The following is a 20,921-nucleotide window of genomic DNA, read 5'->3' as shown; positions in this document are numbered from 1 at the left end:
ACTTATTGTTCAACATGATAACGCTCGCCCACATGTCGCAAAACCGGTCAAAACCTATTTAGAAAATGTCGGATGGGAAGTTTTACCCCACCCGCCGTATTCACCAGACGTTGCTCCTTCGGACTACTACTTGTTCGATTGCATGAACAACGATTTGATTGGACAGCGGTTTACTTCTTCAGAAGATATCGAAACATGGGTCTCTGACTGGATCGCTTCCAAGGATGAGGACTTCTTTCGCCACGGAATCCGTACATTGCCTGACAGATGGGCGAAAGTGGTGGCTAGCGATGGACAATATTTTTCTTAAGGTATTTATGTATTTTGTATTTGTACTACAGCTTCAATGTGTGCGTACCAACCGCACGAATTAATTCCTAGACCAAATATATATATATATATATATATATATATATATATATATATATATATATATATATATATATATATATATATAGAGAGAGAGAGAGAGAGAGATTGTAATGTACCATGTGCTTGTGTTATTTACAGTATATAAATTATATATATTTCCCAATTAAGTCTTATTTCAAAGAAAATGCATAGAATACGCAACATTAGGCACTAAAGCAATTATTTAGGCAGTGAGGGCCGAAATAGGCAAAATAAGCAAAATGAAGTTGGCTTAAATCGAAACTATAATTCCCGATATAAAGTTTAAAATGTTATTTTTGATCATATCTTTAGCATTAAAGAACATTAAAGAACATTTTGCCTAACATCCGGTCTCTAGTTATAAGTATATTATTTAAATTAAATATTTCTTGTTGGAAACAGACTTCATGATGATGATAGTTACACTTACTAAGTTGTCTTATTTGAATACTACCTTCATTTGTTTAGGTTGCATTAGTTTAAGGTCACATGGACAATGTTAAAGCAAATAGTCGAATCAATCCGAGCACAATTGCTTGATTGTTTTCAAATGCAAGAATCCAATTCTCGAATAGTAGCGAATATCTGTTCCACTTAGTAAGTTATCACAGTTTTGATATGACAACTAGTCTTGTTTTTGTCAGAAACAAGTTCCTTATCATTGAAGATAGAAACAAGCTTTTTAAAAAATATTAACAGATGTAGAAGAAAAATCAAGAAATAAAGATAAAAGAGCTAGTTGCACTGAAATTGCAAACTGATACATTGAGATTGAAGCTCGATATTGAATTCTATAAAATGGATTACTATCTTTCCTCTTCAGGTGTGTTTGCTTTATCTTTCACTAACATAATAGATTTATATTTAAAAGAAAAAAACAGACAAAACGGGATTGCATTTTTAGTAAGTATTTAAGCCTTTCTGAGTGTAACTGCACTTACCCTCCCCTTCATTGTTCATGCTGAAGTAGCATACTCAAAATGATGACTTTTAAGATTCTTTTCTGGAGAAAGGGGGAGGCGGCAAATTATGTCAAGCACGGGGCGACAAATTGCCTAGGGCCGACCGTGTGTATGATGATGAAAGTTGGTAGTTGATAATAATGGCACTTCTTGTATATGTATATACAAGACGTGAATGTATGATGACACAATTTGAAGTAATGCAGGGTGTTTCAAAATAATATTAGGGTTTTGAAACTTTGTAGTATCTATTACAATTAACTTACAATTATAAATATTATATCAAATGAAAGAGCAACTCAAACAGTTTGGTACGCACGCATGTACATACATTGTTTCTTCTGTCTGCCGTTAGAAGGAGCAAGTAGCAAAGATGGAGACTAGAGAGCAGAAAGCTTTTTGTGTTTTAATAAAGATTGAATCTGTACAGTGCAACCGTCTGTGTGAAGAATGTTAAGGAGACGCTTGCAACTACGTCCTTATCGTTTGTAGTTGCTACAGGTCTAAAGCCTACAGACTACGGTTTACGTGCCAATTTCGCAACTGAAATATTGCTGCATAACAATAAAGATTTTCTGGATCGTGTCGTCTTCAGTGATAAATCGATATTTCACCTAGGAGCTAATGTGAACACTCATAATGTTTGCATCTGGCCGTCAGCAAATCCTCAGGAGATGGTACAGTTGAAACGAGACTCCCCTAAATTGAATGTGTTTTGTACCATATGGCGGAAAGTTTATGGACCTTTCTCGCCTATCGACTAGATGTGTACCGTGTGACGAATGAATCTCACATCGAACACTTGTAGCAAAGACTGTTTGAGGTGCTCTTTTACTAGATGCATTGCTTATAATTGTACGTAAAATGTAATAAGTACTACGAAGACTTAAAACCCCGATATTCCTTTTGAAACACCCTGCATTCCTCACCAACAGTGTTAGAACTAAGATGCAAAAGGAGAAAAAATTTTCCTTATAAATTAATTGTTTACAACAACAATATTATTATTAGTCGAGACTATAACTACAACAACAACACGGTTTAGTAATGTAATCAAATGTACACCAGGTGGCCAAAGTGGCACACACGGGTGTGTCATGTTTTTAATCCGCTCCTGTGTGGACACTATTTAAGATATCGGGATATTATTCTTGCCAAATATGGTTGGACCATAGTTTATTATATTAATTTATTTTTCTTCTAGTGTCGAATTTCCTTCTCAAATTTCACGCAAGTCAAAAATTCGAGAATTTTCTAATTTCAAATTTCCTTTACTTCTTTTTTCCCTGTAGCTTCCTTCGTTGTAGAAAGACCTCTTTAATTCTTGCCAGATAGATACCTCGGATAGATACCTAACTGTTGACATCAATTGGACGGGCCTGCGCGTAGTGTTGCCAATTAGGGAAATTAAAACTTACCTAATTTTGGGAAAAATTCGAGATTTTTGTTTATAAATCCGTACCTATACGTCCGAGTGCAAGTCAACTTACGCCAACCGAACATTTGTCCGTACTTAACAAATGCAAGTACAGATCTTTACAATGGGTAATTAGAGGGCGCACGAAAAATTCGTATTTAGGTTCTAACCCTTGATTTTTCTAGTTTTTCCCTTTTATGTTTACCATAATATATTTTTGGTAATTAGAAGCTTTGTTCCTTATATATCGCCCTAATACTTGTAGGATATATTAGTGGTGTACCAATGTCTAATTTAAGATAGTTTGCGTCTGTCTGGTAGCAGTGTTGCCAGATACAGAAAATTTTAATTCCAGATTTTAGAGGGAAACTTTGGGAAAATTATCTGTTTTGTCTCTATTATTTCCCTCTTGTTGGCTACATCGAAACAAACGTACTAGTATCTGGAAGTCTCGTCTTTGCCCTACACAACGCATTATAGAAATTTTAGTAGGATAATTAGGGGAAGTACACTTGAGGTTTACACTAGACCTTGTTCTCTAATTGGAACGATAACTGATTTTTTTTAGGTAGAATGAGATTTTTTATTGACATGCTTACTTTATTATATATCGTCACAATACTTGTAGGATATATTACAGGGATACCAAAGCTTATTTTAAGATAATTTGTGTGTGTCTGATAGCAGTGTTACAAGCTACAGAAAATTTTAATTCCAGACTTTGGGGGCAAAGTTTAAAAAAAAATCCCTTTTTTGTTTCTATTATTTCCCTCTTGTTGGCTACACTCGAACAAACGTACCAGTGTCTAAAAGCTTCGTACTTAACCTACACAGCGCACCATAAAAAGTTTCACTAGAATAATTAGGAGAAGTACAGTTGAGGTTTATAATAAACCATTTTCTGGAAATGGTAAGAAAGTGGCGAATTTCTGAGATAGAAAGAGATATTTTTTAAAATTTCATGCTTATTTTGTTAGATATCGCCATGATACTTGTAGGATATGTTTTTGGAGTACCAAGGTTTATTCTCAGATAGTTTCCGTCTGTCTGATAGCAGTGTTTCTAGCCAAAACAATTAATTCCCGATTTTAGGTGAGAAATTCGGAAAATTTCCCCTTTCCCCTTTATTTTTACCCTCTTGCTGGCTACATTGAATCAAATGTACCACTACCTGAAAGCTTCCTCTTTGGCCAACAGAACGCACCATAAAAAGTTTCAATAGGATAATTAGAGAAGCTGTAGCCCCGGGATATCTCTTGATTTTTGCTTCTGAGGCGTAAAAAGTGTCAAAATTTCATGTGTATGATGACAGAGAATTTTTTCTTTCCCTCTTTGAATTGAAGCCAGCAACTTCAGGATTTCACTGGGCCTTGTCAACACACCAAAGAATTTTTTTTAAGTGACTTGAACCCATATAGCAGCAGTGGTGCTAGATACAAAAAAATGAAATTCGGTTAGGGATTTTTTTGTAAATTTTTACTCCTACATTTCCCTCAATAATTTCCCACCCGTTGGCAAGACTGCAATGTAACTTACACCAAACATAGCCACATCCATTTTCTAAAAAACAAGGCCTTAACTATATCAATCGAATGAATGGTTTTTGAGCAATAAGTCACTAACTGAAAATGTAGGAAAACACCAAAAATGACCTGGGTCCGGAAGGAATAATCACACAATTTTGCTCGTATAGGTACAAAGAAACAAACGATTTTTAAGTTACGAGGGCTCTGACTCAAGATCTGTTGATTATTTCAATAATCTGCAACATAAATCAATAAATAATAGTTGCCAGAAAAAAAAAACAGACATTTGAAAAAAACATGAAAAAGAACGATGTTTTTTATTGAAAAAAAAAACTTCACAGAAAAAAAACGTTTTTTTACAACACTAAAAATAAAACACTAATAAATTATACAGGTACGTTCAGTAACCTTACCATGAGTACCTGTACCCAGAGCCTAATTATCAATTAACAATGGTAAGAAACCAGTGACATTCATGTATTTACATCCCTTATACATCATTTTGATTCAGCTGTCAGGTCATCGTATTATTGCATACTTTGATAGTAAACTACGACTTAAAACAACCATCTGAAGCATGATAGTGTTTCAGAACCAGTCCTCTCCATATATCAAGGTTTTGAGTGCGGAGACAGACAGGTTTTGATGACAATCGGTATCATTGAGATATATTATACTACCACTAGTTCCGTACACTTGGAGTTACTATTATATTTACACATAGTTAACTCAAGTTTAACGCAACATACAGTAGAACACAAACATAGCGAAAAAATACACAAGAACATCACCTCCAGAACATAGAATCAACATATCATATCAAAAATATTAACTTGAAACTGCATTGTCCATATATACCGTTACTATCCGTTTAAGCACACAACGCATCAAGCAAATAGGTTCTTTGGTTGATTGAGATTGAGTGTCCATATCAGTATCGAGGTCATATGCGACGCGGACTTACAGCTTAACGTGGAATCCCAACCACATGAGACCCCATCGGGAATCAAACTCGGATCTCCAACGCCGAAGACGGGTATGCCAATATCAAGCATATATTGTGTTAGCCAAATCATATTCGAGAAGAATGCTACTACAATCAATCAACTTCTTCGCTCCACATCTGAACGGATATGTTATAGCTACTAATGTTACACGGATATGTTACCTAAAATCATGTAAGAATGTTTTTCTAAAACGAGATGTGATGAACGGATACATCACAGTAACGTAAGTGTAAATATTTGTTTTAAAAGCAGATGAGAATTGTTTTCCTGGTTCGGTACATGCTGGACACTTTACGTGTCTGAACGGATAAATCAAACCTTGATTTCACTAGATAGTGCAATTTAGTCCCCAATTTACTAACACGTATTCTTTCTGTGCGCGTGATCCCGCGTTTAGTCCTGGTATGAGTACCTTCTCATAAAATGTGAATAGTGATTTCAATCCCGCTTTAAACAGCGTAAGAGTAAGATTCTCTTACATAGTATTAGAGTTGAAAAGAGATGTTAACCTAATATCAGTCAATCTTTATAAAATAGGAGTTTCTAGTAAAATTACAACCACACATTGACAAACATATTGTCATTTCACCATAATTGAGATATATGTGTAACAGAAGAATATGGTTAATGTTAAAGTAATACTGTAATGATTGATCTAAAAATAACCATCATTGACTAATTGACTGATCTATATTTACATTTGTCAGCGGCGATACAATATATACATGAGGGCTGTTGGACGAAAGTTACTTGTCCAACAGTTAAAAGTTCGACTTGAACAGCTGTGGTGAGTTCCGATGCTCTCCCACAGGGAATGGAACTTGGGATCTCGAGCAACAGAAGCACATGTACTAGATCTGTGATGGCACAATAGCCATTCATACCAATAATAATAATAATAATAATAATAATAATAATAATAATAATAATAATAATACGCAATTATTGACTTTTTAAACCAACAATATTCTTCACTGGTCGATGTGACGCATTTTTTTCCAGTGATTCGCTGTATTGTTACTCATGAAAATCTTACACAGGGTACCTAACTATTAGTACTTTTAGTAAGTCCTATAGATTACTGTAAATTTATTGGATACTTCCGTTTAAGCCATGAAAGAATATGAACGAATGTCTTACTTAGAAGGAAATCAGGCTATATGTAGGAACTTTCGTGCTCAGGATTTGCCTATAAGTAAGCTTTCATATTTTGTCATAGGATAGGTCTGGCTATGTCTAAATTTATACATATTCGCCGCGATTTCTCCACATAGTTACCTAAGGTCAGTTTCGAATGCGAATAGGAGGGCACTGTAACATACTAAGAACTCAGCACTTTTTAGAAAGCTATTTTTGTGCCGGCTTCCAAACGTCATGAAGCTAATATATATCAGAATCAGCGGCGCAAATCTGGCTTCAACATTGGGGGGGGGGGAGGTAAGAACGTCCCATAATCATTTTTTTAAAGCGATGTTCAAAATATCTATGAAGTTGAAAAACAATACTGTAGAAGATCAGGAGAGTAGAGTTATCTTCAACATTAGGAAGCGGACAGATTTCAGGCTTATTCTGGGAGGACATACATTTCATCTCACTTTCCTTTGTGGCAATCGGTTCCAAGGTTGGAGGGGACATGTCCCCCTCATCCCCCTGGGGTTTGCGCCAGTGATCAGAAGTGACTAGCTATCGGTAAAAAGGACGCAGAATAGTTTACTATGGAGCAAGGTCGATGTAGATTTTGCCATTAAGAATGGTTGCGTTTCTCGTATCTATCTTCAAGACATATGACTACTTTTTGTTGAGCAACTAAATGACCATAAAATGCTCAAGGGTGCCCATTTCTCCTTGTTCTTGATGCACTCTCCTAAATTAGACAGGCTTATTTTCCCCCTAAAAGCATTACTCTTTTAAATGTACCCAATAATTTTGTCCCTCCAATGCCCCTCTTTAAATTTTGGGTGTGGCCTTGGTTAAAAATTTTGTTCTTGATTGAATTACACATTTGTTACACGAGCTCACTTTCATTTCTAGCTAGTGTGAACTAATTTGTTCTCGACTTGTTTCCTAAACTATCAATGACACTTCGCGCCATTACCTCCTTCTAACTACCTCTACATAATAATAATAATAATAATAATAATAATAATAATAATAATTATTATTATTATTATTATTATTATTATTATTATTATTATTATTATTATTATTATTATTATTATTATTATTATTATTATTATTATTATTATTATATTGAATCCCTCGTGGCTATATGGTTAGCGCGAGAGACCCGAGTTTCATTCACGGTTAGAGCTCATGTGGTTCGGGTCCCACGTTGAACTGTAGGCCCACGTCTCATAACTTCGATTTTGAATCAAAATTCTAAACTCCGAACTATTATTTTTATTATTATTATTATTATTATTATTATTATTATTATTATTATTATTATTATTATTATTATTATTATTATTATTATTATTATTCAGTTACTTCCATTTAATTTTGTGTCTCTTAAGATAGCATAACTGAAGAATAGCATAAAATTGCATAACTTAAAAAGCTAAACTCGATCTAACGGACAATATACCAGATCCAGATGGCGAACGTTGCAAACGAAAGAATCTTTCTCATACTTCAGAATTAAGTAGTCTCTTTAGTAAAAATGCAACATAGAACGAAACATGCAAATCGGTTCAGGCTATAGGCCTCGGCGATTTAGGATTTCCAGTTAATTCAGTTCTCAAATTTACTTGTTCATCATTCGTGACTTGCAACAGAATAAATTGTTGAGTAGCTTGAAGATCACCATACCAGCTACGAATAACATCTAGTGGTTTTGGAAAACAGATCCTGAACTTTGATCATGATCCTATTATTTTCCTGACCGTTTATGACTATCTTATTAGATTCATTTTTAATCAGAAGTGACAATCCGATGCAGGGAACCTTCCCGGTTATTCCTTACAGACAAAGAACTATAAATCTCCAGACGGTGATTCTTATTTGCCAGTGTCAACTCATGTAGCAACCATGAGTCAAACTTTACACCTTGCCGATCACGAAGCTGCTGAATGAAGGTGATATAGTATATACCTAACCCTTCTACAATGGCACTACCACTTTTCCACGGGTCTGCTTCCACGATATCCCTGAGAAGCTTATTAGAACATGATGCTGGTCGGTGCACATGCAATTTATTTTGAAATGATATGTCACCGAAATTAAATATGACAAACCAACAGTGAATGGTACATTCATTCGCCATTTCTGATCCAAATGCACTATTAATGATTTTGCAGGTTGTTGTGCAATATGTCCCAGTTTGAATTCGCAAGCGCAAGGAAAAATTACTCATAAGTATGATCTCCATGGTACTCTGTTCAACATTGATCTTAATTCATCCCTGTGTTGTGTTGCTGAGATGAATTACTCATCAGACGTCTATACGGACATTTCATTCACACGAAGCTAATAATAATTACTTAACTCTTTATAGCTTCTCAATTGTTCCTATTGCATAGAGTGGAAAGCGGTAAATAATAAGACAAATGGGAGTAAAGTCATTCTTACTTGATAATTTATACTTATACATAATGTGGTACCAAAAACTGTGCTCTTGCACTGTTACGTGATTAGGATACAAACCTTCAGCGCAAGAAACCCTCTTCGATTTTCAATGGAGTTCAATGTTTTTCGAATCCCAAAATAAGTTGTGAGTTCACATCTCGTGTAACATTTGTGTTTGAAAGGGATGCACAGCTCAAATTCAACCAACATGAAAAGAATCCTCAACAATTTGCGTAAAATTTATTTGATTTGGCGGCATATGATCACATAATTTTTGTTTAAGCCTTCCCAAACATCATCTCCTCCCTGGTAAAAACCACCTTAGGATTTTAGGATTTAGATTTCTGGGCTCTCGGCATCTAAGGCCATTTAGCCCGATTACGGAAATTTATGTGTCGGATGGGAGGATTACGTGATACAGTGAAATTTAAAAATATGTCGGCAAAGTTCACTAGCAGAAGGGCCACGTCTGTCGAATTAGTCTAAATAGAGTACCCAGACGTAGACTTTTTTGGGAGAAGGCAGCAGTTCTACAGTAGCCAAGATGGTGGAAATCATAGTGATTGATATGGCAACTTGATCATTAATCCTAGACGTAGTTAGAGTGACTTTAACAGCTGAGATACTGCAGGGCGGAAGGCAACAGGAAACCACCACTTTATTTTCCCTAATTTGCTGAAGCAGAAAGAGAATATACGTACAATGCTCTTTCGCAGATCAAAATATAGTTTCTGATGTAAAATATTCCCCATTTGGATGTCGGGGAAGGGGGTGTCTTTTGAAGGACTATTGGACAAGAAAGTACAATGTGAGGAAGATAGATAGGGAAAGAAAGACATGGGAGAGCAAAAGGTTTAGGATAGGGACATGGAACGTACGTATCATGTTACAGGGAGGGAAGTTAGGAAATCTTAAAGAAGAAGTTATACAAAATAGTCTAGTTTTGGTAAGAGTTTGTGAAGTTAGATGGGGAAGTAATGGAGTGTTGAACAACGAAGAATATAGACTTTTTTTTTTTTTTTTACTCACAAGTAAACCTTACGTTTGGGTGAATCGAGTTGCTGACTGAGACACATATGAGAAAGTAGTACTAAATGTGGTCAGTATTTCAGTGAAGTTTTAGGTGCGAAGCTCCAGGGGTTTAGGAGATACAGCTACCAGAACATCACATGGAAGTACAGAATAGTCTTCATACAGTTGGAGATAAAAGCTCTGTAAGACCTCCTGTAACGACAAAAGGTGAATAACAAATATATGGGTACATATTAGGACTAGGGGGAAGTCATATAGTAAGGGTATACCTGACGGCGGCCATCTTGAAATCCGCCATTTTGAATTAAGGTTAAGTTTTTAAAATAGGAATAGGGTCATGTGATACATGATTTAAGGCGCACATTTAATCAGAAGAACAATGGTGACGTTAATTTTGATTTACGCGCAATTGGTAAAAAGTTACAGGGAAATTAAATATTGTTGCTGCATATGTATTAGTCCTTTACCCCACCTTGTAAATATTATGTTAATGATAATAATTAAATAAAAAGCAGATGGATAAATATTAGGTCTATGGTAAGAGTTACCTTGATGGCGGCCATGTTCAAATCCGCCATTTTGAATCAGACAAAAGTTTTAAACAAAACGCATAACAGTGACACCTTATTAATAGCAAATTTTACCATAAATCCAACGGTATAACCATTTTTGCTTTATCATTAACCAGCATTTTTTATCGCATAAACAAGTTGCTAATTTAAGGAAAAATGACCAATCTGGAATTGAGTCACAATTTGCTATTAATAAGGTGCCACTGTTATGCGTTTTGTTTAAAATTTTTGTCTGATTCAAAATGGCGGATTTGAACATGGCCGCCATCAAGGTAACTCTTACCATAGACCTAATATTTATCCATCTGCTTTTTATTTAATTATTATCATTAACACAATATTTACAAGGTGGGGTAAAGGACTAATACATATACAGCAACAATATTTAATTTTCCTGTAACTTTTTACCAATTACGCGTAAATCAAAATTAACGTCACCATTGTTCTTCTGATTAAATGTGCGCCTTAAATCATGTATCACATGACCCTATTCCTATTTTAAAAACTTAACCTTAATTCAAAATGGCGGATTTCAAGATGGCCGCCGTCAGGTATACCCTTACTATATGACTTCCCCCTAGTCCTAATATGTACCCATATATTTGTTATTCACCTTTTGTCGTTGCAAGAGGTCTTACAGAGCTTTTACCTCCAACTGTATGAAGACTATTCTGTACTTCCATGTGATGTTCTGGTAGCTGTATCTCCTAAACCCCTGGAGCTTCGCACCTAAAACTTCACTGAAATACTGACCACATTTAGTACTACTTTCTCATATGTGTCTCAGTCAGCAACTCGATTCACCCAAACGTAAGGTTTACTTGTCAGGTAAGGAAAAGGGCGGTCCTAATGGTATAGGAATAATTCTTCGTAAGTGCTTAAAAGAGAAGGTAGTGAAAGTAGAATTTGTTAATGATAAGGCTTAAAGGAAAAATGAAAGATCTAGGAGTGATACAGACATACGCACTAATCATTTCGTATACAATGGAAGAATTTGATTAAAATTATGAGAAAATAGAAGAAATTATAGACAGAAAGATTTCAATGCAGTGTGGCAGAAAAATAGGAAGTAGTGTCGTAGGCAAATATGGTTTAGGCGAAAGAAATGAAAGAGAAGAGTTGAGTTGAGTTCATTTTGAGTTTAACGTCTCTTTCAGCAGCGAGGCTATACGAGACTGGACCCACTGATTAACTTGGAATCCGAACCACACGAGCTTCTTCCGGGAATCGAACCCGGGTCTCCCACGCCAAAGGCGCGTATAGAAAGGGAAGAGGTACTGGTCATTTTTTTCTGTAGACCACGAAATTCATTAGTAATTGGGAACACTTGGTTAAATCAGCACAAGAGAAGAAGATATTCATGGAAGTCCTGAATAAACGAACGAAAATATCAGATCGATTATGTTATGATTAGGGACAGGTATCGGAATTGCTTGAAGAACGCGAAATTCCTTCCCGAGACCGACATTTATTCTGACCATAACCTTGTGCTGGCCGAAGTGGTGTACTAAAACATGCAGACAGAAGAAAAGTGGCAACACGATGTTGAATACTGAAGAGTTGAGAACGAGGAAGTAAGAAATCTTTTCGTTGAAAAATTCGAAGAAAAATACTCAAATGAGGAAAGAATAGGTGCAGGTAATAACAGATGGTGGAAGCATATTAAACTTTGTATACAACAGGCTTCAGAAGAAGTAGTACGTTACCGCGAACACAAAACAACTAACTAAACATGGATTACAGTACAGAAAATAGAGATATCAAACCAGAAAAATCGTACGTGAAGATGATGAGGTTAGCTAAAGAGCGTGGAGCATGGAGGCTTTTCAGTTGCGACAAGTGATATACCAATAATGGCAGAATACCTATGATGATGATCGTTTCATGATCATCATCATCATCATCGTTTAGGGTTGAAATTGATCAAGAATGAAATATGAATTTATCTCACCTTAAATTTATTCATTCCTTAAATAGTAAGACCTTCGTCCAAATTTAAGAATTAGCCTTTTGCTTAGGTTGAAATTAGTCAGAATAAGAGTATGTCTCTTCCAGTATTTAAAAGAAAAAGTTTAACGAAACTTTCCTAAAGGTTTTTAAAGAAAGAAATACATAGTGTTTTTTTTTCTTTTAAGAAATACGTAGTGTTTTCTTTCAGGTTTCAGAATTAAGCTTGTATTGCTTACAGCTGAAACCCATCAGAGTAAGAGGTTTATTTCACCCTCTTAGGCCAGTTTTAGACGTAAGCATTTATCGTAGCATTTCTCGTAGCAGATGTGCTGCCAAAAATCTCGTATAATATTCTATGGCATCAAAAGTATATTGTGCTTTTACACGGTAGCATTTTGATAAGCATTTTGTCGTGACGTAGGAAACAAATCACTGGAGAAGAGCGCAATTATGGCTCCAAAACTAAAACCAGATATTTCAGTCACCATTTCTTCTAAAGCCATTTTTCGCATATGCTTATTATGATACAAAGGATTTTTAACGGTGCAGGTATACTATACAGATCCATAGATTTTAAAATTTACAGAAGAAATTTCTAATATTTTAATAGAGTAGTGTATAAGTAATGGAAATATGGCGCGCACTTACATCTGAGATGCGTATTTACATGGAAATATAGAAATTAAAGTCGAACCTGAAATGCACATAATCTTCAATAAGCTGCTATAAAATTTTGGCAAGTCTGTAATTTCCCTATTTTGTATCGAGAACAGAACCCAACCAACCCCTTCAGGGCTTCTAACCTGTTCCCACTACTACTACTACCCGTTCCTACTCCTATTCCTCCTCCTACTACTATTACTCTTACTATTACTACACCTACTGCTACTGTTATATTACTAAGTACTTCTACTTCTACTCTTACTACTTACTCCTCCTACTCCTCCTTCTACTACTACTACTTACTTCCAGTACTATTACTCTTACTACTATTACTACTACTACTACTACTATTCCTACTACTACTTACTTCTCCTACTACTACTTACTCCTCCTCCTCCTCCTCCTCCTACTACTACTACTACTTATACTATGGATCCGTATAGTAAAACTACACGCTGCCACCTGTTAAAGTGAACTGCACCGGAGAATGCAAGAGCACACCTCAGAAATGATTGCTGAAGGTACAATAAATGAAACGAGAAAGTTTTTTTTTTTATTTTTATTTTTTTATGAATTTCTGTCTGGATCAGTATACTGAAACTGCACGCTTTTAACTTTGTACAAAGAAGGATATTCCTAATATTTTGAAATCAACATAATAATAGTATCCCTACTCCAACTCATTTTTCTTTGCTACAATTCATTTTTCCACACAAAAGAAAGAGCATGGATATTTGACACAACTCTTTCGCTTCTTTCGCTTCCTTTTAACATACCACGGCGCTGCAAGCGGAGCAGAAATGCTGGAGAAAATTCTACGAAATAGAGCAGGTTCTATCGACAAGAAATGCCATAGGATATGCCATGGCGTGGGAAATGCTATAGCATTTGCTACTTTACACGGTAGGATATCGATGATACGATTTTTGCTACGAGAAATGCTACGATAAATGCTTCCGTCTAAAACTAGCCTCACAGAGTAAGTATACAAAAGAATTTTAGTAAGAATTATTATTCGATTTTCTTAAAACATAGTGTATGATTTAGAGGTTTCGCAATGAAGTACTCAGTGAGTTACTCATTAAGGAATATCATCATCATCTCAGGTTAGCAATCTCTCGATTGTTTTGAGGCAGCATTTCACCCAAGGATGTTATAAAATAGAGGATCTCTCCATATGTATCTTTATCGTATTAAATCAGTGAAGCGAAAAAAACAGCCGAGCATCGGCACGTCTGATATGCTACTATCGTTTCCGCCCTTGTCTGATTGGCTACTTTGGTTTCCGCCATGAATGTTGGCTCAAAACATTCCAATCGTATTGGGCGGAGTGGGCAGAGTAGGAGTGACGAAACTGTGATGCATGACTTCAAGATTTTGTTGTAAGAGCAGATTCTCTATTTTATAACATCCTTGATTCAACCCTTCCCTATCTTGAGCTAGACTGTTCATTTCTTTATAGCTTATAGGATAAGAAGTGTATTGTTCTTATTTTTTTAAAAAAAAAGAAAGAAAAGAAGCAAGAAATTACCGTCGCTTGTTTCTACTATGCATTGCACCATTAGTAAAAATTGAAGAGTCTATAACCAAGATTCTACAATTTCATACAAATGTTTGTGAATCTAAACTTTCCACGATAACTTTCATAAATTTACTTAATTTAAATGAAACTTGGTGTGTGTTTTCTTTAAAGTTTGTCAAATAAACATATTGTTTTGGGTCGAAACCGGAAGAATAAGAAGATAAGAGAGGAGTATATTAAACTCGAACTTGAAAGTTTGGACTTATGCATAATGAATGAGATTGCAAAATAATTTTGCACAATAAGCTTCGTGGAAAATATTTAATTAATATTTTCCAACGGTTAATATTCACGGAAGAAAGACGAAAAATAGAGTACTGTACTACTATCCAATCTGACAAGGCAAAATCTCGTACACTCGAAATCTATATCATAATACACCAAATTCAACATTTTAGTAGTGGCAAAATTCCCTGTAAGTCCCAATGCAAATATCTCGTTGTCTTTAATTTCTTAGTGTCATGCCATGATTTTATAACGTGCTACTTTTCCTGAGTAATAAGGGTTATGTACACTATAGAAAACCATTGGTGGTTATTTAAGTAACCACTAATTCATTCATTCACGCAATGAGAACTTATGAAAGAGTGGGTGGTTAGAAATATAATCCTATCCCTTAAAGGTTAAAATCAGAACTTTCAGACTGAATCGGCTGCTCCAGATTTTGTCTGTTGTTGCCGAAGTCCGTTAAATTGACGGTGAGTTGGTTGGTTGGATTAGGTTTCCTTTCTGCATCAAAGGAGACGTGGATCTACAGCAGCGTTTCCCAACCTTTTTCAACTTGCAACACACTACGGGTGTTACTTGGATTCTCGCGGTACACTTATAGATATTATTATTTGTAAATATAAAACACAGTGGTATTTTTTCTGTGATTATTGATCTCCTCCTCGCAGAGTAGAAAGCTCCATCACTTGTTTTCCTCGTGGTAAATCATTATGCTTATTTTTCATTCTAATTTTAGAATAGAAAACAATTGCAATGAAATATTGGACTCAGGTTTTTAAAAATACGCTTTCTTTCCAAAAACTGTATGCAACCTTTTACTAAGAAGGAAGATCACTAAATAACGAACGAACAAACAAATCTCTTTTACTTCTAAAACACAAATGTAGATAATTTGTCGAGAGTATTGATGATATTTTAAATTTTCAAGTTACGAAATAGTCTCCAACAATAAAGAAGCAATAATGGTCATAACAATAATAACAAATACTTTTTGTCAACATTAGAAATGCAGAACAGTAACCTGGTATGAAACTTAAAATTGTAGATTCATAGTAGAGGTTTGTAGTAATGTGAAATACAAATATACATTTTTCCCTGCGTTTTGCAATTTGATTGCTATAAAATTAATAATTTTGTTTCGATTCCTCGCGGCACACCAGCGGCCCATTCAGGGCACACCAGTGTGCCGCGGCACACCGGTTGGGAAACGCTAATCTACAGCTTAACGTGGAATCTGAACCACATGAGCTCCCACCGGGAATCAAACCCAGGACCCCTGCACCAAAGACACGTACACTAACCATATACTACGAGGAAGCTCTCGAGAGAAAAATGTACTATGCTTTGTATGTAAAACAATTATTAACCGATCTTGTTGTTGATTGTATGATCATTTCATATATCATTAGGGTACTGACGTATTGGAAATTAATTTAATTAAAAACCTAGAATGTCGTATGCAAAAATGTCATATTTTGAAATACTATATTACACAATACTGTGTCGCAGCTGAATTAATGTATTACTTAAACCAGTGTATGTGTGGCTCGCTATTGCTAAACCTCTGGTGAGAAACCCACTTTCAACGGGCGAATGCAGGGTGTTGAAAATACCTTATCGATAGAACGCAAAGCACGTTATAACTACACAAAAAATACACAACATTGATAATATCATACCGTTTATGTCAATAAATAATGTTTGTCCATTTGGTTTGGATGTTAACATGACAACCAAATCGATCCAAAGTAGCTCAACGTTGATAGGTATTTGGAACGTTACTTTAAATCATATTCCTATTCTTCCAAAAATACCAATGCTCTTATCATCTTTTATTTTATTTTATTTTATTTTATTTTATTTTATTTATTTATTTATTTATTTACAAATTAAGTCAAAGAGGACCTCACATAGAGTAATAATAAGGAATCATGAAGTCACGAAATAAAATGTAGGCGCTACAGTGGCTCAACGAGAGGCTGCTCACTCTAACATTAAAGGTTTCTGGTTCGATCACATCCCATGTGAACTTGTGACGAATTACGTGGGTGAATGTTTTATCTAGGTTTTCCAACGTCTTTCTATATTTTCAAATCATCCATTATTCATAGTCATTCTCTCACAATAATTATCCCCATTCTTTAAGTTAAAAGACATGATCATGGGATTTAAAACTAAATATTAGCAAACAAGCAATTTATGTAAAACGTATGGTAGTGTTGGAGGTATTGATGACCAAAAGATGCAATCATTCACCTTCCTTTCATTGAAGAAAATTGGATTACGATTTGCTTAGTCAGTTTACAGTCTTTCTCTGGTACGACATTCAATTTATCAATACTCTAAACAGAAGTATTATGTATTATAAATTCAATTAGTTCATGATATTTTACAGTTGACTATAGATATTGATTGTAGACTTTGCTGTGATTGGGAAAGCAATTCCAACTGATTAATGTACTGGAGAATACCTTTATATTTTGCTAACCCAATTGGACAGAAACACCAATATTTATTTAACAGACATTAGTATCTAATATTTTTACAGTTGTTGAACTCACCTTCTTAGGTCTGTTACTGTCGATACTGAATAACAATTAGTGCAAACTATCCTGAGTTCGATTCTCGTTGAGACATTTTCATCCCAAGCCTCCCGAATAAAGTTTTTCTCTAGGTTCTCCTCATTTACACCAGGTATATGCCTGGATAGTACCTAGCATACAGGTTTCAGCCCGTTTCTTTTCCCCCCTTCCCCGGATAGTGTTCTCGCCGAGGGATGTCATTCCTCATATGTAACGGGCTTAAGGCCATGGATGCTGGTAATGCCCAGAAACATGTATATAAATAATTGTATAACAATTATCTTCGAGAAAAGAAAAGAGAAAGAGAGAGAGAGAGAGAAGCCGTGTTTGCTGTCAGTGTCACCTAAACAACTCAACCTTCGTCTATTTTGTTGAAATTACTTGAGTATTCTTTTATATGTACTTCCTCTTAAGCAGTAAATCCAACGCTATAGAATTGGTCCGAGTTCTCTTGTGTCTACGAGAGCCACTATTTATATTTTAAGCTTTGGCAACACTGATTGTAGTTAGGCACTGTTAATTATTTGCATAGAAACGTTTGACATTGTTGATCATAACGTACTTCAAATGTTTTGTCAATAGCTTTATTTGTGTTGTTTACGTTGACTTGAAGATTGCGTGACAACAGAAAAATGGAATTAACTCGTGAAAATTTTCGTGCGATGATTTATTACAATTTTCGACGTGCATTATGAAGACAAGAGTGTATCGATCAACTTACTTCCATATTTGGCGATGAAGCCCCATCGTTTGCCACTGTGAGACGTTATAACGACTTTACTAGTGGCCGCCATTCGCTCACTGACAAAATTCGTTAAGGTCGTCCAAAATCAGTTGTTATTCAAGAAAACATTGATGCTGTGCAAAATCTAATACTGCAAGATCGTCATGTGACATATTGTTAGATTGAGGCAACCCTAGGCATTAGTTCCACCAGCATATATAAAATATTACATGATTATTTAGCTGTGAGAAAGGTTTGTTTTCGTTGGATCCCACATAATTTGACAAAAACTCAAAAAGAATCTCGCGTCCATTGGTGCACACAAATGCTCAATTTAATACAATGGTGGTGCTTCAAAAGACGTATATAAGATTGTAACAGGTGATGAATCGTGGATAAATGCATATGAGCCAGGACGTAAACAGCAGTCGACTGTGTGGGTGTTTCAAGTGAACACAACCCTCAAATCCAACAAAAGTTGTTCGCGCTCGAAGCACATCGAAATAAATGGCCGCCTGTTTTTTCGGGAAAACTGGTCATGTAGCAATTACACCTTTAATTACGATCAACTCTGAATGGTTCACAACAATTTGTTTGCCGGTCAAATACGGAAAACAAACAAGCGCCGTCGGATCATTCTTCATCAAGACAATGCGAGCTTTCACATATCTCGTCAAACAACCGACTATTTGAACACTCAAAAAATCGAATTTATGTGTCATCCGCCGTACAGTCCTGATTTTGCATTCAATAACTTCTTCTTGTTCCCGAATATCAAGAATAAATTTCGTGGACAACAATTTCGCTTTGACAAATGGTTCGAACGAATGCAAAAGTGAATTGATCATAAAGGAGAATATTTCGAAAAACAATAAATCAACTTTCAATGACAAATTACTGTTTTTTCCATTGTTAAGCTCAAAATATAAATAGTGGTTCTCGTATCACAAACATTTATCATAATCATGATAATCTCGAAAGGTTTTAAAATTCAGGGTCTTGTGAAAATATACAAGGATACAATAGCATCTCCCAACACAGTCAACTCCAGTGAGTGTTTAGTTCTAAAATCATCCTAAAATCACAAAGTTGTATGTGCGATAAAATAAGCATGAGCTGTGATGGGTTACTTCTTGTTTTAGCGTTCCATGTTCTGGAGAATTTGTTGTCAGCCATGAGGTCATAGTAGTTGACTATTCAAACGGTCCTGACAAAACTTTGACAAGTACACGTCACCAGACAAATACGAGTAAATTTGTTCTGACGGCTGGTGCAGGCAGCACAACAACTTTCTTAATCAAAGATGCGTACTGTAGTGATAGATGTTGCTCGCGCGACTTTCCTAATCAAAGATATGTTGGTCTTTAATGACACTGCCATAGACGAACAGTGATTTCAGAAAGCCCTTGTAATTCTCAACTTGGAGTCATCGTTTAGGTGATGCTATTCTGTTTGTTCTCACAATGCCTATTTCTGTGAAGAAAGAAAGAAAGAAAAAATAAGTTTTTGTTTAGTGAGAAGTTCTTGAAAACCCATCACGTGACAATTCTACTGTTCTATGATTGAAGTTTCGTGTCAATATCTCTTGAAGCTAAATTTCTTTATTTATATTTCCACTGTCCATGATGTTTTGATAGAAAAATTTTCTACCTTATTTTTTTCTTTCTAGGAAGTTGTAATTGGAAAACAAAACTAGGCTGACTTACTCTTCGAATGTCATTTTTCTGCAAATCAGATCGACTGTCCAGTAGATGCCACCAGCCGTGATCTATATTATTATGCTGATAAAAGAGTGGAAGTGGCTTACTCATCATCGCCCAGCGTCTTCTTTGTTTCCGCCTTATCGCATGTTTATACGGGATCGGTGTTCTCGTCTTTTTTAATTATTTTCCCTCACTCTCCTCTATTCAAGGGGTCTTCTATTCTTCATTTCTTCTCCCTCAGATCATCTTCTATTTGTCCTTTCGTCTCATCATAGTCTTCCCTTCTTCCATTTTTCTGATACTTCCAACTTTAAAATTCTCTTTCTCATATAGTTGTCGTTACCTCACTCTGCGTGACCAAGCCATTTCAGTCTCCGTTCTTGAAACTATTTACTCAAGGGTTCCACGTTAATACAGCGTTTCTTATTCTATCCAGCTTTGTCACACCACACATCTATCTTAACATTCTCATCCCAGTCATGGAATTAAAAACCAACGTAATGCGTTCAGATTTCTCAATGCTCTCTCATCGTGAATCGAACCCGGGAGCCCGTGCATCAAAGACACGTGCGCTAGCCAGTAGACCATAAAAGTAATGTAAAGTATTGCAGTTGATTGATTCGAGTTTGACATCTCTTTTCGATACCAATGATAAATTATACAAATTTATTGCTTAAAATGGAATCTGAATCATTATTCAAATTTAATCCAAGAGTTGATACATCCAACGGGGATTAAACTCGCGAACACATACACAGGAAACACAACCGTTAGCAACTTAGTTTCAGCTACGAAGGATATTCGACCTACAATAGTTCTGTAGTCCGATATGAACTAAAAAGGAATAAATAGAGAAAATGTTATGCTGTAATATAACATTACTTATATACTTTTAATTTCATACAATTTATTTGGAGGCTCTCAAGACAAGATCTAGACGAAATCGAAACAAGTATATGTTGATCGAGGACGATACCGATACCAATACGATGAATTTCGACTCAAGATGAAAC

The 20,921-nt window shown here is 35.5% G+C and overlaps 1 protein-coding gene across 1 annotated transcript in view; it reads right to left on the bottom strand.

The window, feature by feature from the left end:
- Positions 1–6,187, bottom strand: part of LOC145680352 (uncharacterized) — a 34,911-nt gene extending 28,724 nt beyond the window's left edge. Inside the window, exon 1 of the mRNA XM_081750758.1 lies at positions 6,056–6,187. Within this exon, the coding sequence (XP_081606884.1) occupies positions 6,056–6,187 (132 nt within the window). The remainder of the gene's footprint in view (positions 1–6,055) is intronic.
- Positions 6,188–20,921: the final 14,734 nt, after the last annotated feature.

Source organism: Thermobia domestica, chromosome 1, assembly GCF_964235325.1.
Source record: "Thermobia domestica chromosome 1, izTheDome1.hap1.1, whole genome shotgun sequence".
NCBI classification, from domain to species: domain Eukaryota; kingdom Metazoa; phylum Arthropoda; class Insecta; order Zygentoma; family Lepismatidae; genus Thermobia; species Thermobia domestica.
The sequence above is the reverse complement of the archived record's forward strand: the minus strand, read 5'-3'. Positions and strand labels throughout refer to the sequence as shown.